The sequence below is a fragment of the Dermacentor silvarum genome, chromosome 1 (genome assembly GCF_013339745.2).
Source record: "Dermacentor silvarum isolate Dsil-2018 chromosome 1, BIME_Dsil_1.4, whole genome shotgun sequence".
NCBI classification, from domain to species: domain Eukaryota; kingdom Metazoa; phylum Arthropoda; class Arachnida; order Ixodida; family Ixodidae; genus Dermacentor; species Dermacentor silvarum.
This window is the reverse complement of record NC_051154.1, coordinates 102,886,250-102,900,274: the sequence shown is the minus strand read 5'-3', so window position 1 is coordinate 102,900,274 and position 14,025 is coordinate 102,886,250. Positions and strand designations below refer to the sequence as shown.

At 43.0% G+C, this 14,025-nt stretch overlaps 1 protein-coding gene across 6 annotated transcripts in view; it reads left to right on the top strand.

Annotated features, from left to right (window-relative positions):
- LOC119434002 (zinc finger MIZ domain-containing protein 2) overlaps positions 1-14,025 on the top strand; it is a 251,819-nt gene that overhangs the window by 227,012 nt on the left and 10,782 nt on the right. For all 6 annotated transcript variants that reach the window (XM_037701318.2, XM_049671742.1, XM_037701327.2 and 3 more), the window contains 5 exons: positions 612-743; positions 3,007-3,303; positions 6,373-6,440; positions 11,233-11,390; positions 11,491-11,619. In XM_037701318.2, coding sequence (XP_037557246.1) covers positions 612-743; positions 3,007-3,303; positions 6,373-6,440; positions 11,233-11,390; positions 11,491-11,619 — 784 coding nt within the window. The remainder of the gene's footprint in view (positions 1-611; positions 744-3,006; positions 3,304-6,372; positions 6,441-11,232; positions 11,391-11,490; positions 11,620-14,025) is intronic.

Here is a 14,025-nt window from a genome sequence, read left to right as displayed (position 1 = left end):
TAACATTTGCGTGGTATATGTACACATTGGAATTTGAATACTAACTATAGTGCTATAAACTGGCCTTTCAATTGTGTATCGAAAGAAAGCAACAGGGTGCAAATATCAAAACGTCTTTTAGTAAGAATGGAGCTTAGTGAGCTGCATGCAGTTTTTAACAGACTGAACTGAGATGAGGTAGAGATGAGAAAAAAATTCAAAGTAAGGCTTTGCATTGGTGCATAGAACAAGTGAGAAAAGTGATGGGTTTGTTCAGTCAAGTGGTGCAAAACTTGTGGATAACAGAGTGTCTCTTGTGGCCTTTCAGCTTGCATAGATGACGGTAATTTGAGCTACTATTCATACTGCGTAAAAATGCACCTCATACTTCACTGTAGCTCTTGGTAGTTCCCCCTGCCAATGAAACGACTTGCTATGCTGTTGTCAGGTTTAGTGCAACAGTGCAGAAGTGCCACATATATGAAACTCTTGCACAACTTTGACTTTTGTGCGAGTATGCTTCAGTACATTTTTTTTCTTGGTGGGCTGAGCATCCACATTAATAGTCTATATGTGGTCTGAATGGTTCTGAATGTCTGGTATTTCATGTTTATGATGACTGTCTAATGCAGGTGTCTGTCAATGCCACTCCACTGAGCATTGACCGGGGCGAGAGCAAGACTTCACATCGGCCACTGTATCTCAAAGAAGTCTGTCAAGCAGGCCGCAACACTGTGCAGATCACTGTTACAGCCTGCTGTTGTGTGAGTCTCACTTCATCCAACCACTCCAACTGTTTGTTTTTGCACTTCTTGTACATATCGGCTGACCTCACTGGTCTGTGCAAGGAGTGCAGCAGTACAATGCCATTACATTGCTTTAGGATGCATGTTGTTGTTCGGCTACTGGTCCATTTACACCGTGAAACTGAAGCTGATCTTCTGTTTTCCTTGCGTAATCACTAAAAGTTTACATTTGTCTACATGCTTGATTATTGTAATGTTTTCAAGGCACCATTATTCGTCGCCAAGCAACTTGGAGGACAGCAGCAACAGCTTTTAAGCTATCCTTCCTGACTCTTCTGACTTGATTTACGGTGGCCAAATTGTTGCTATATGTCATCCTGCTGCTGTTGCTGTTAAACCTTTTGTGTTGCTCAGAAGCTGGATTGAAGTGTTCTAGCCAGTTATATGTTCTGGTTCCTAGAAGTATATTAAAGCCATCAACTGCAGTTTGATGGCCAGCCTTGCTATGCACAGCTCTTAGTATTTCCTTTGAGAAGCCAATGCGTTCACAGTCGTAACATACCGTGGAATCTCGTTGATATGATTCTGCATAATACGTTTTTCGGTATAATATGTTTCTTTCCTTTCCCGATAATACGATTTGGATGGACAATACGATTTTCAGATGATACGCTTTATTTTCCAGTTCCCATGAAGATCGTATCAACGATATTCCACTGTAGTGTTGGTGCATTGTACCTCATGTAGTATTACCAGTGTCCCAGCATGCTGCATTATCATGCTTTGGCATGAAATGGGCACTACCGTACTGTGTGTTAGCTTCCATGAGTATGAACCTTCTGCTTTTAGGACTCAGAGCTGAGTGATTTTATTCAATATTTAAGAGCTCTTGGCTGCTGGACTCTTGGTGTGGTCAGATTTTGTAACTGTTCGAGTCATACAAAGCAACAGTATGTTCACTTTTGTATATGTTTTCTGGCCACTGGATCACATGTAAACAAGAAAAGGCGCGAGGCGCCTGTGACGAGAACCATAACCGTCCGTCCCAGCGGCCTCCCCGCAATACTTGCCCGCCCGTCTCAAGTGAAAATGCCGGCACGCACTTGGTTTCTTGTTCCGGTACCAGCAAATCTCCTCCCAGGTCATTGCACGCCGCATTCACAGCTGTTGCCACTAACCCTATTGTGATAAGCATCTTCACTTATGTTTCACAGCACCTGGGGCATAGTGCCGTTGGAAGCGTACTGCACAAATTTAATAGGCGATGACCCAAATGCGCCTCATGTTTCGCTTTGGTGGCATCGTAGGCGTCATATTCCAGTGTTTCCAACCAGCTCGATTTCATTTTGGTTTCCTGCTTCTGTCTTAAAATACTAGGCAATAGGAAAATGACAACATGTGTCTTGTGTCAGGTCGCTTGGGCGCCACCAGCCCAACTTGAGTTGGCGTCTCTTGCCAAGTGGCCACGTCAAAAATTCCCGCTCGAAGAAGCCTGTGACACAAGCCAAATTCGAGTAGCGCAGGAAGTTCGCCCAAGCCACAAAAATGACAACGCACCTCTCGGTCCACTCAGGTGCGCCACCAGCTTGGCGCGTGTGGGTGTCTGCTGCTGCAATTATTCGTGCACCGCTTAACATTATGTAGATCTCAACTACAGTTAAGTCTGTCAAAGGTTTTAGTGACCTTGGATCGTACGTTTTCCTGGGCAGTATGTGTTTTCTCAGTTTTTTTTTTTTTTTTCCGGAAACGTGTGAACGATGTTTTACTGTGTCTGTACCTTTACTACCTTGGATCAAGGTTCATGATGGATTGTAACATTAGTGATGACATGCTGGCTGAGGCACAGCTGGCCTTGAAATACGAAACATAAGCTGTTTCTAGCAGAATCTTGGCCAGAAAACTGTAGCCGGATGAGCAATTCAGATATATCAGCTGACATGACTGCATAAGGTTAAAGGACTATGTGAAGGAAATTTTTTTTTTTTAATTCCACCTCCAAAGCTGAAAAATGAATTTGTTTTTATTGTGATGCTTTTATATGCTGCCACTTGACTGTGCACACTTTTTCACTGTTACTGTGAACTCTGTAGAAGTAGTCAGTAGCTGTACATGATCTGTGCGCAGTTTTCTATGCAGCAATCACCCTCCTAGAATTTATCGTTTAGTAGGTGTGCTAGCAATGCATCAACTTTCTAATGGAGCACAGTGCTTTCTTGTTTCTTGGTTTAAAACATTTTGGGTGATCAGCATCCTGACGTTTTTTATGGTGGTGCCCTTGCAGTCTCACCTGTTCCTGCTGCAACTGGTGCACCGGCCAACAGTGCGATCAGTGCTGCAGGGTTTGCTGCGCAAGAGGCTTCTACCAGCTGAACACAGCATCGGCAAGATCAAGCGCAACTTCTCAGTGGGCCCATCCCCCCAGGGGCCAAACAGTGGCCCCGGTCAAAACCCGTCTGGAGGTGCAGGACCTGCTGAGGATGGTGTTGAGCAGACTGCCATTAAGGTGCAGCTCAAGTGTCCTATCACATTCAAGCGCATCACGCTACCTGCACGAGGCCAGGAATGCAAGCACATTCAGGTTGGTATCTTAATTCTGTCTGCAGTGAGCAAAGAGGTGGCGAATGTGTTGTTTCACAAACTACATTATGCTTGATATACTTGACATACAATTGAACCTAGATTTAATGAAGGTATAGCAAAAAACTTTTGACATTAAAAATTCTAAATGAGAGCTTTCACATCCAGTACAACTAATTTTACTTGTGTCTAAGATCTTTAAAAAATTTGGCCATAAATTACACTGTGTAAGTGCCCAGGCTCAGTCCACTTAGCCTCAGGAACTAGACAGGGATAACTAAAAGAAGAGCTGTTGCCTTGCTAGTGTGATACCTTTTATGTTTGGTTGTAGTGAGTTATGTTGTGTTGCCAAGGCTGTCACTTTAGGTAAAGCTAGCCATAGTAATACTGGACCACAAAGAGCTTATATTGCGGGAGAAAATGTTATATTGTTATATATTATCATGTTATGTTATATTGCATGAGAAAATATATGCAGTTTGTGCTGGTAACAACAAGTCATGGGAAGTGCGTCATAAGACCAGTGACCTTGTGGTTGCCAGTCTCAATGTCGTTGACACACACATAAAGAGAGAGGGTTGAACATGGTCTTATTGTTTCACATTATTATTTTTTTTTTTTTTCATTCTTCAAATACAGACGATGCACGAGAGCAGCTTTACAAGCAACGCTCATGCAAACTTAATACAGTTGAACCCGGATATATCGAACCTACATATAACAAATTATTGTGTATAACAAACAGCAGTAAAATCCCCTTGAAAGTGTTTCTATGAAATTTTTATTTTATATATTGAATTACCTATATATCAAACTTGTGTTCCCCTTCAGATTCGATATATCTGGGTTCAACTGTTGTACTACAGCAAATTAGGATGCCAGGTGGCGATCTCCTGGGAGGTGCATGTTGAGAAAAATCTTTTGCCTTTCTTTCCTCTTTAGTTCTCAGAGATGTCATGAACTCTGAAAAGCATTTGGTGCTGAAATTATGGGTGCCTAAAAACTTACTTAGCAGCCTCACACTCTTTTATTTTATGCAGGGGTGTGATCTTATGTTCTGCAGCGCTAATAGATCTGATATGGATAAGTGCAACAAAAAGACAATGCACACAGGAAGGGAAGACAAAGAAAAAGATGCTTGGAAGAAGGCCATGCTGTCTGACAAAAACAATTTTCTGGCCTTCTACCAAACAATTTCATTATGTAAACTGTTACAAATAAAGCATTTCAGGATAAGATCTATGACGTTGTTTTACTATGACAATATTGCTCATTTGGATGGTTGATTGCATCAGTCTTGCGAGATTGTTTAGGTAAGTGGTTCCCATTTATGAGTGATAGCTCAAACCATGATTATGAGTAATAAATGTGCAGTTTAATCAAAACCATCAGTTCGATCTTTAGCTAAAGCTTTTGATGGTTGCATGTCTCATTGGAGTTGAATTAACTGAAGTGGACTGTACTGCATCACAAATACTAAACCGTTTGTAAATGAAAGTAAATTACGTGCGTGATGTTCAATTCAGAGTTTAATTTGAAGTTAAATTGGATGATGGTCTTTCGTAGTTAGTTTTTATGAAAAAGTCCTTTGCAGATCAGAGATATTGGTGTTTTGTGTTTCAGCTCTGGTGTTGCCTTTAAGAACATGCGCGTCAGTGCACATTGAAAGAGAGACAAATGTGTACAGTGTCATCTTTGTCACACTGCCTATACCTAAAATTACGTTGTTAGTTTTCAAATTGACCCTTTAGCCATGGTGCTCACAGCCTGCACAGCCCTTGGTGGTAAGAGGAAGCTTCAGCCTGGGCCCATCTCCAATGCCGCTTATTCAAATACATGTAAAATGTAGAAATGCTTTTCTGAAATAACACCTAGGCGAATTTTAATGAAATTTGTTGCATTTGAGAGAGAGAGAGTAAGATTCTAGTGACTGTAGCAAGCGAAATTTTGATTTAAGAGCCTGAATGTTTGATAAGGTTGGTGAAAATTGCTAAGTTCAAAAAAATAAAATTAGAAGCACAAAGTTTATGAACTCTTTAGCTCTGCACCAAAAACAGGTATCGCAGTTCTGTTAACTTCATCCATTAGAGCATCTGAAGTGGATAAACCTGGTTATTAATTTACAGCTTACATGGGCTTGTTACAATGTTTACAAAAGTTTTGCAAAAGCCCTATTCGCATGTTAGTAGTATATTTCACAGGGGTGTATAATATACTTTGTCCACATTAGATGTATTATTCAGTGCAGTTTTCAGAACTGTGCTATCGTTTTTCATTGCTGAGCTACAGAGTTGTAAACTTGATGGTTTTGTCTTTGTAGATTTTGCAGTTTCAAACAATTTTTATTAAAAAGTCGAAGGCCTAAATAAAAAATCCGCTTTAAACAGTCACTAGATTTTAACTTTTTCTTTTACATGCAACAAACCTCATCAAATTCAGTGCAGTGGTTGCTAAGAAAAATGATTTCTCATTTTCCATGTATTTAGATAGTAGGCCCCGAGCTAAAGCTTCTTTATTAAATAAGGTTTGTTGGCAAAAGCGGTGCCAGTAATCTAAATCCAACTCATTTGTATAAGCCAAAAACACACATTGCCTTTAAGTGACCGGGAAGTGTCTCGTTGTTTTAATATAGGTTGTGCACAAACATCATTGTATAGATGTTCATCAAAGTTGATCAGAGGATAAGTAAAAGGTTATTAAATACAGCAAGGGTACTTTGTTGAGCTTCTTTGTTACTGCATCATGATGTACATTGCAATAATATGGTGGCAATAATAACATGACTAACTTATGGTCAGCCTCTCGCTGCATTTTTCAAGCGCTTGTGTAGTGTGTGTGTGTTTTTGGCAGTACGTCTTGAGAAAAAAATATTGGCACATTTTAGTATTGTTTTTATTTGATGAAATTCTTAATACAGCATGTTTGATACAGCATGCTTGCTACTTGTTATGCCAGCATGTGTAACCAATAAAAGATTTGATTAGACATGTACACATGCACCATTTGGGTGTGATAATTGCTTGTTTGTCTTGAAGTGGTGTTTAAAATTTTGCCATATTATACAATGCAGTGCTTTGACCTGGAGTCTTACCTGCAACTGAACTGTGAACGAGGGTCTTGGCGGTGCCCAGTGTGCAGGTAAGGTTCACCTCATATTTCCTGACGATTACACTTTCAGTTTTCAAGAACATAGCAGCATTTAAAAAATAGAGAGATTGTACTTGTCCGAAGGGTTGTTGCACAGGCAGCACCACAGTCCACCCACAGTCACAGTAACACGTCCCTATGGCTGCACTACCGTTAAACAAGGTTTTTCCTGATTTGCACAAGCTTGCAAGTTCTTTATAGTGCAACTGCTTTTGTGCACCAGTGTTGCCAGGTAACTACAGTGTAGACCGCTTATAATGTAAGTCGCCGGAGTCGCGAATATCCGCACTATAAGCGGTACCGCACTATAACCAAAGCGACAATTTTCAACGCCCCCACATGTGCAAAACATGTGCACCAAGCCGCCAGTGGCGCGTATGCGACAGTCGAGGAATGCGGCTAGAACGTTTGCATTCAATTTACAGTCGAATCTCGTTAATTCGAACCAAATCACGCGGCGGTTCCTCCGACCGGCATTACTCTGGCACTGCCATAGAGTAAATGCTTAGGAGAGACCCCTCAATGTCGCTCGCAAACAAAACAAAAAAAAAAAGAAAAAAAAATGCAGCGGAAGTTTCACCCTCTCTAAATGGCAAGGTCGCCGATTCTGCATTGCGCCGGAACATGCGTGTACGTGCCGACGTCTCAGCCACGCTACCGTAGCCACGCGTAAAAAATGGCAGTGAACCCTTCTTTCTCCTTTATGCTTCCTCTACTTTCTAGTCACGTGTTGACCTTGCACACTGCGGCTACGGCGCAGAGGGAATGAATGAAAAACTTTATTTCATGAGCTTTTCAGCGCCTGCGCCAGATGGAAGTGGTTCCCACTTCACGGGAATCCATATGCTGTTCTCGCCGCCTGGCCCCTGGTTACGAGCCAAAGCTGGTCTTCCAGGGCAGGGCTTGGTAGCAAGGTCTTCCATCGCTCTCTAAGGGGTTGGATGGGTAGGGGGATCATGTTGGGGTTAGGATTGACAGAGGGAAGCAGCTGCGCTGTCCCAGGCCGGCCAACGAAACTGCCCACGCTGGCAAACGCCCGCTTCCCGATAACGGCAGAAAACGAAACTTCGGGGAGCTGGCGCCGGGCAGCCTGCAGCGGCGGTGCTTGCACGGCGGCGGGTGCGCACGGTGACAATCGAAAGTGAGGGAGGTATGAGGGAGGGCGAGGGGAGCCACCGAAGCGGCGGAGTTGCCGAGGCGAAATCCGCTTCCCTGCTGCCCTCCTTCCTCACATTCCACTGTCGCCGCGTGCGCCCTTCGCCGTGCCGTGCCAGCGCCGCCCGCTCCCTGAAGTTTTGTTTACTGCCGTTATCGTGAAGCGATCGAGCGTTGGCCGGCGTTGGCAGTTTCGTGGCCCTCGCTCGCTATGCGCGCCGTGATATTTCACGACTCACACTCAAGATTCTGGTTTCAGCCTCACTGGCTATTCGTTCGCACCACGTGCCCTTCTCCTCCACTTCGTTTCTCTTTCTTCCTTGAGCACTCCTTGGGTCGCCCGTTTGAGGGGAGCATTCGCCGTCTCCGCTGACTTCGTACTCCCAGGCAGCCGCACCGTAACCGGTATTTCGTTTCCCGCAACTGCACTATAAGTGATACGTGTATACATGGAGTGCTATGGGAAAATTAACGGGAGTCTGAAAAGACCCCACTATATCTGGTCCTGCACTATAAGCGGTTGCGTTATAAGTGGTCTATACTGTACATTCTCCAAGCTTAAACATGACTAGAGGGAATGGGGAAAAAGAAATTGAATGATGCTGTGTGGATGTACTGCACTTACCTGATGCACACCTGTTTTTCCCACAAGATAGCGGGTCCATTCATTGCTTACACATGAGATACAAAACCAAATGCATGTTCATGGCATTGGCAACAATCTACCATCAGAACCCGCCGCGGTTGCTCAGTGGCTTTGGTGTTGCGCTGCTACTCATGAGGTCGTGGGATCAAATCCCTGTGGCGGCGGCTACATTTCGATGGGAGGGAAATGCAGAAACACCTGTGTACCGTGCATTGCATGCACGTTAAGGAACCCCAGGGGGTTGTCGAAATTCATCCGCAATCCCCCAATGTGGCATGCCTCATAATCGGATCATGGTTTTGTCACGTAAAACCCCAGAATTAGAGCCAATGTCATTGCGATTGTCATCTGAAGGTGGTAACAGAACATGTTTTTATGTAGGTTGGGAACAGTGACATGCCATTTTCATCATAAAGCTTATTCAAAAGAAAGGTTTTGTATCCTTTAGCAAGTGGGATCAAAGCCGCATCATTTGTTTTTGGTGTTCCGAGACCTATGTGTGCTGCAGCTAGATGAACTGGCGAAATTGTTGGCCGAGGCATGCACCTCAATCCCAGGATATTCACGATGATTGCAAAGTCATTCAAGAAATAAGGAATATTAAATGCAGTGGATAGCACTGAGAAAAATAACAACAAAGTTCTTTCTGACAGTAATGACGATAGACATTAGGTGTGACTGAATTTCTGTTGTGGGAAGGTAAATTCTGCATACTTCAATTTTTCTCACAGAGTTGGGGGCTTGTTACTTCTTTCTTGTTATAGGAATCAAAGGCATGTTACATTTTACATAATTTCCTTACTTTTAACTCATAAGTGTGGTATGTGTCCTTTGAAGTACTACATGAGAATATCAGCTCACTTCTCTTGGGAGCAGAGAGAATACTTGAACTATAGAAGACGAAATGACAGATTTTTACTACATCTTTACTTGGTGAACATTCTGTTAGGTTCTAGCTCTTAAATTCTTTTTTCTTTTAGATTTTTAAAATAAAATGTTTGACTGGAAATGACAGTTCTCCTCAGTTCATCCAAATGATACTACATACAGCAGAAACCCTCTAATACACTTTTCACGGGACTGCAAGCATTCTGTTAAAAGCATGCAAACATGCTGTTACATAATAAAACAAACACTATGCACGGCTTAGCCTCTGAAGGATTTACAGTCCCCAACCGTTAATTTGGACCCGAGGGGGAATGCGTAAAGGTCAGAAATATCGGATTTAGCAGAAAATAAGTGACTGATTCCACAAGTGGCTGAAATAGGTGTGTCGATTTCTTGGATTATCACTTTCGGGGATAACTTCACTTTTGCAACTTATGACTAGCACCAGATGCATTAATGTCAATGAGCAGTGACATTCTTGGCACAGTGCAAAGGATCACTGTCATCTTTTAACGCGTGTGCTGCTACAAAACTGAAAGTAGCTTCGAAAGTGTTCATTCGAGGATACGGCCCAAGTTTGTCAATGCGTTGCTGCATGCACACATGCTTGCCTCTGACCTGGTCAGTTCGTTTTTGACCATTGTCATACTGTCGCTACAGATAGACAAAAGTACACTCGATGCATGCGCTGAATCTTCATCCTCTGGAAACATAACAGAAGTCGACTAAGCTGCGATAATCAAATGATCGTGGGTTTCTTTGCAAGTCATTGTTCGGCACTTCCCTCACTTAATCACTGCCCTCTTCGGGGCAGACATCAAAGGGTGGTGTTGGTGCCACTTGAAGCTGCTTGTGATGAAGTCGCATGGCACCGTGTTGCAATTTTACTTGTACATGAACAAATGCTGGACGTGGGTAACTCTCACAACAGCAAATGCAGTCGATTCAGTCTTTGCAACTTAGTGGCTTGGCTTGTCCTGTGGCTTGGGTGTGGTCAGCAACTACTGGAATTCCTAAGCTTTGCTAATTTCGGTTTTGAGGAGGCACCGGTGACATGGCTGACGACCATGTCAGCAATGTATTGAAACCAAAATATTATTTCTGTTCGACTCTGCGGCCAAATTAGCACGCGGTTATGTAGGCGGTGTCTAAAAATCAAGCTGCACACTGTGAGGTGTGCGAAACTGATAATTCTCACCAAGACCACACCCGCTAAGACAGTGGTGCGTCTAAAGCGTTCATTGGTAGTGGTCGGAAGTGCGCAACTAGAGGGTGTCTAGCCCCATTGACATTTTTCTTTAAACTTTTTTATGGTAGTATAGCCTGTACACTTGATATTTTTCTTGTAATTATAAGCCAAAGTCGCAACGTATCATGTGGAAACAATAGCACATCAGACGTTATTCTAATACGTAGGTGTCTTTGAGTCCTTTGCTGGGTCCGGGCTTCACCGACGTTATATCCAGGAAAACGTTTGAACGAGGAACATATCAGCGGAGTTTTACTGTATGCAACTCGCCCACAGCAAGCAGCGAGAATCTCCCAGCCTAACTGTCGTGAATTGTGACATAGCAGTGGCTTATCGCTCGCATAATTTAAAAAGCACCTTCATAACTGAGCATACCTCCTGGTACATCCGACCTTTATTACATCAGCACTGAGCAGGCTTGCAGAAATAATTTTCTGTTATAAGTTAGTTGTAGAGTTGAACATCCATTGAATGGGCCCACTTGAAAGTGTTTATTATTCTATTTGTCATAAATGTCTGTCGCATCTGTAATTTGCCACGTTTGCTTTTCTTGTTCACCACCACTATCAGCATCATTGTGTTGTTTTCACAGTTGCATGGTGTAGTGCTGATTTGGATTAATCAGCATGTGGCCAAATGCTGCTAAAGGACTCGGGGGGGGGGGGGGGGGGGTGATGTGCAATAATGCACATGTTTGCGAGGATTGGACAGTCGGTTTAGCTTATCCAGCTGACTGAGTTAATGAGAAATAATTTAAGTTTTATTGATTATACAAATTGCTAAGCCTTCATTGACTTTTAAGAATTTCTTGAAGTAATGCTGTTCTGTGGGGCATTTTTGTGCAGCAAAACTGCCATCCTTGAGGGCCTGGAAGTGGACCAATACATGTGGGGTATTTTGACCAACCTGAGCAACTCTGATGTGGAGGAAGTAACCATCGATGCAACAGCTAGCTGGAAGCCTGTCACTATCAAATCAATCAAGGATGAACATGATGGGACAGGTATGTGGCCATTTATGTATTCAGCCTATGATGACCCACGTAGAACCAGTGCCCCTTGTATTTAGTGAGTCTTGTATGGTTATTGTTTTGCTTTCTTCAGAGTCATGCAGTGGTGGCAAGCGACTGAAGGCCATGTCCCCAAGCAGCATGACAATGCCAACTACAAGTAGCTGGGAAATGGGACAGGGTCTCTCACCTTACCCAGCCCTGCCCCCGCCTGACATGCAGTGTGAGTGTATTCTTATAGGCATTACTGCTTAAGCTATTGCTTTCCTTGTCCGAATAATTGCAACATTTCCTGTTGCAATTATTGGGAATATAGTTAATTTTCTTACTTTGACCTGGAGGTTTATTTTGTTAAGGCTGCAGGTTGAGTTAAAATGAATCTTACATGCAAACATAACATATCCGTCCTTTAAGAAGATGCAAAAAAAAAAGCATAGTAGGTAGTGGAAATTTTTCAGTTGTCAGGAATGATGTGTTCTTGTTAAAGATTACAGATTGTACTGGAATATTATCTTCAGTCAGAGCAAAATGAAAAGCTTAATACTCTGAAGCTTCTGAAAACCTGAAGATAAAACTGACTTTGCACTGTCCGTTTGCTTTGTCAGGTCCTGTTCAGTGCAGGAGATAGTTTTCTCTAAATGGTACATACTCTTGCCTCTTAATCAGTGTCATTTAGAAGGAAATAAACTAGCAGTAAGAGATTTAAACCACAAATCTGGTCTTGCAACCTTGGTGTTCACTTGCTATATCATATTGTGCAATGAAAACTATATTGCATAGCAGTAGCACACCCAGGATCTCTGCCTAGGGGGTGTGTGAATTTTTGTGGTGTGTGTGTTTGGGGGGGGGGGGGGGGGAAGCAAGCACTTTGCATAATATGCAATTTCCTTGCTTTAGCCAGAGGAATGCCTGATAATTATAATAATATAATGACGCCAAGGAAGATGACGATGTTTATTTCTTCAGCGTTTTACTCAAAGTAATTTAAGAGTGAATGAATAAATACAAGACAGGGATAGAGTGTTTGTGTTAATCAGGAAAATTCGACCTCAAGCTACCTCTTGAATTGTAATGACAATGTGAACAGAGCACTGAAGGTACACGCTGGACTGGTGGGGATGGACACGTGGGGGGGGGATTAACTCGGCCTCAGAGAGTGGGGTTACAACACCCGAACCCCCCCCCCCCGGTCGGTGTGCCACTGTTGCATAGTGACAAAACTACAGTGGTTGCATAAATACTGTGTGGATGCACTCCGACATTAATTTGCTCATATGTTTTAGTGTGTGTGGGATTTGTACCTGTGTAAATGGATCACTTAGTCTGGTTATTTTGGTGGGACAAACATGTGAAAAACATTCTTGTGCCTTTATTTCTACACTTCACAATATTATATTATATTTGTGCATGCATTTTACTAGTGAGACAAGTGCCCCCTTGTGTGGTATCTTAAAAACTACACATCTTATGCTGAATTTCAATGGCAGATCCAGATTGATGTGCAAACTCTGCCTTAGGGTACAATCCTCCTGTGGAAAGCATTCATCCAAAATCTGCATTTGTAACACTCATGCTCCAGCCAGAGCAAATAAGGCCATTCTTGCCTAAATGGGTATGAAAATGACCGGTGTTCCTCATGCCATAGCCGCACTTGTCTGCTTTTTCAAGCAACAATGGTTCTGAACATGGGGCAAACTTGGCAATCATCAACAGGCCTGCCACACTAAGGGCCTGGCCAGATTGTCACGACATGCTGAATTGTATGCGCAGCTTCCGTTGCAAATTTCAGTGAATAAACACGTTCATGCTTATGCAAATAGTGGGTAATAGGCGACCTGATCAACAAGCAACTTCTGCCTCGCCTCTTTAAGTGCTAGTGAACAGCCGTTCTGGGTAAGCACAAAATTTTTACTCTTTGTTGGTAAATGGGACCGTTTGTCAGGCGCATCTACTCGAATTAGCTTCTCTGTCATTGTACAAGCCAGGTTTTTGATTTCTTGAATTTGAATAGTTGCTCTTCGAGTTTGCACTTTTTAAAATGAAAAAGGGCAGCACAACAGTGCAACACAAATAATTATCCTTCACTGCAGCTGAATAACAAAATGGCTCCCTGCTGACTGGTACTGTCTTCTGTGCAGACTCTCTCAGTGAACAGCTGCTGAAGAAAGTATGGCACACCAACTTCCGTACCCGCCGTGGTGGCGTAGTGGCTATGGCGTTGCGCTACTAAGCCCGAGGCGCAGGATCAAATTCAGGCCGCAGCGGCCGCATTTTGATGTGGCCAAAATGCAAAAATGCCCATGTATTGTGCATTGGGTGCACGTTAAAGAACCCCAGGTGATCAAAATTTATCCGGAATTCCCCCAGCTATGGCATGCCTCATAATCATATCGTGGTTTTGGCACATAAAACCCCAGAATCTTTAACACTAAAGTTTGTTTGGAAACACAAATTTTGGTGGTGTCGTGGGGGCTGTCTTGGCTGCAGGTCTGCTGTAGGTCTCCCATTGTAACAGAATGGCTCCAAAAAAGCGCAGAAAAATTAGCTGTGAAAATGCTTCAATCTGTCATTCGAATTCAGCATTGTATGTGTGTGAGCACAAATGCTTGCAATAGGTTATACTACAAAG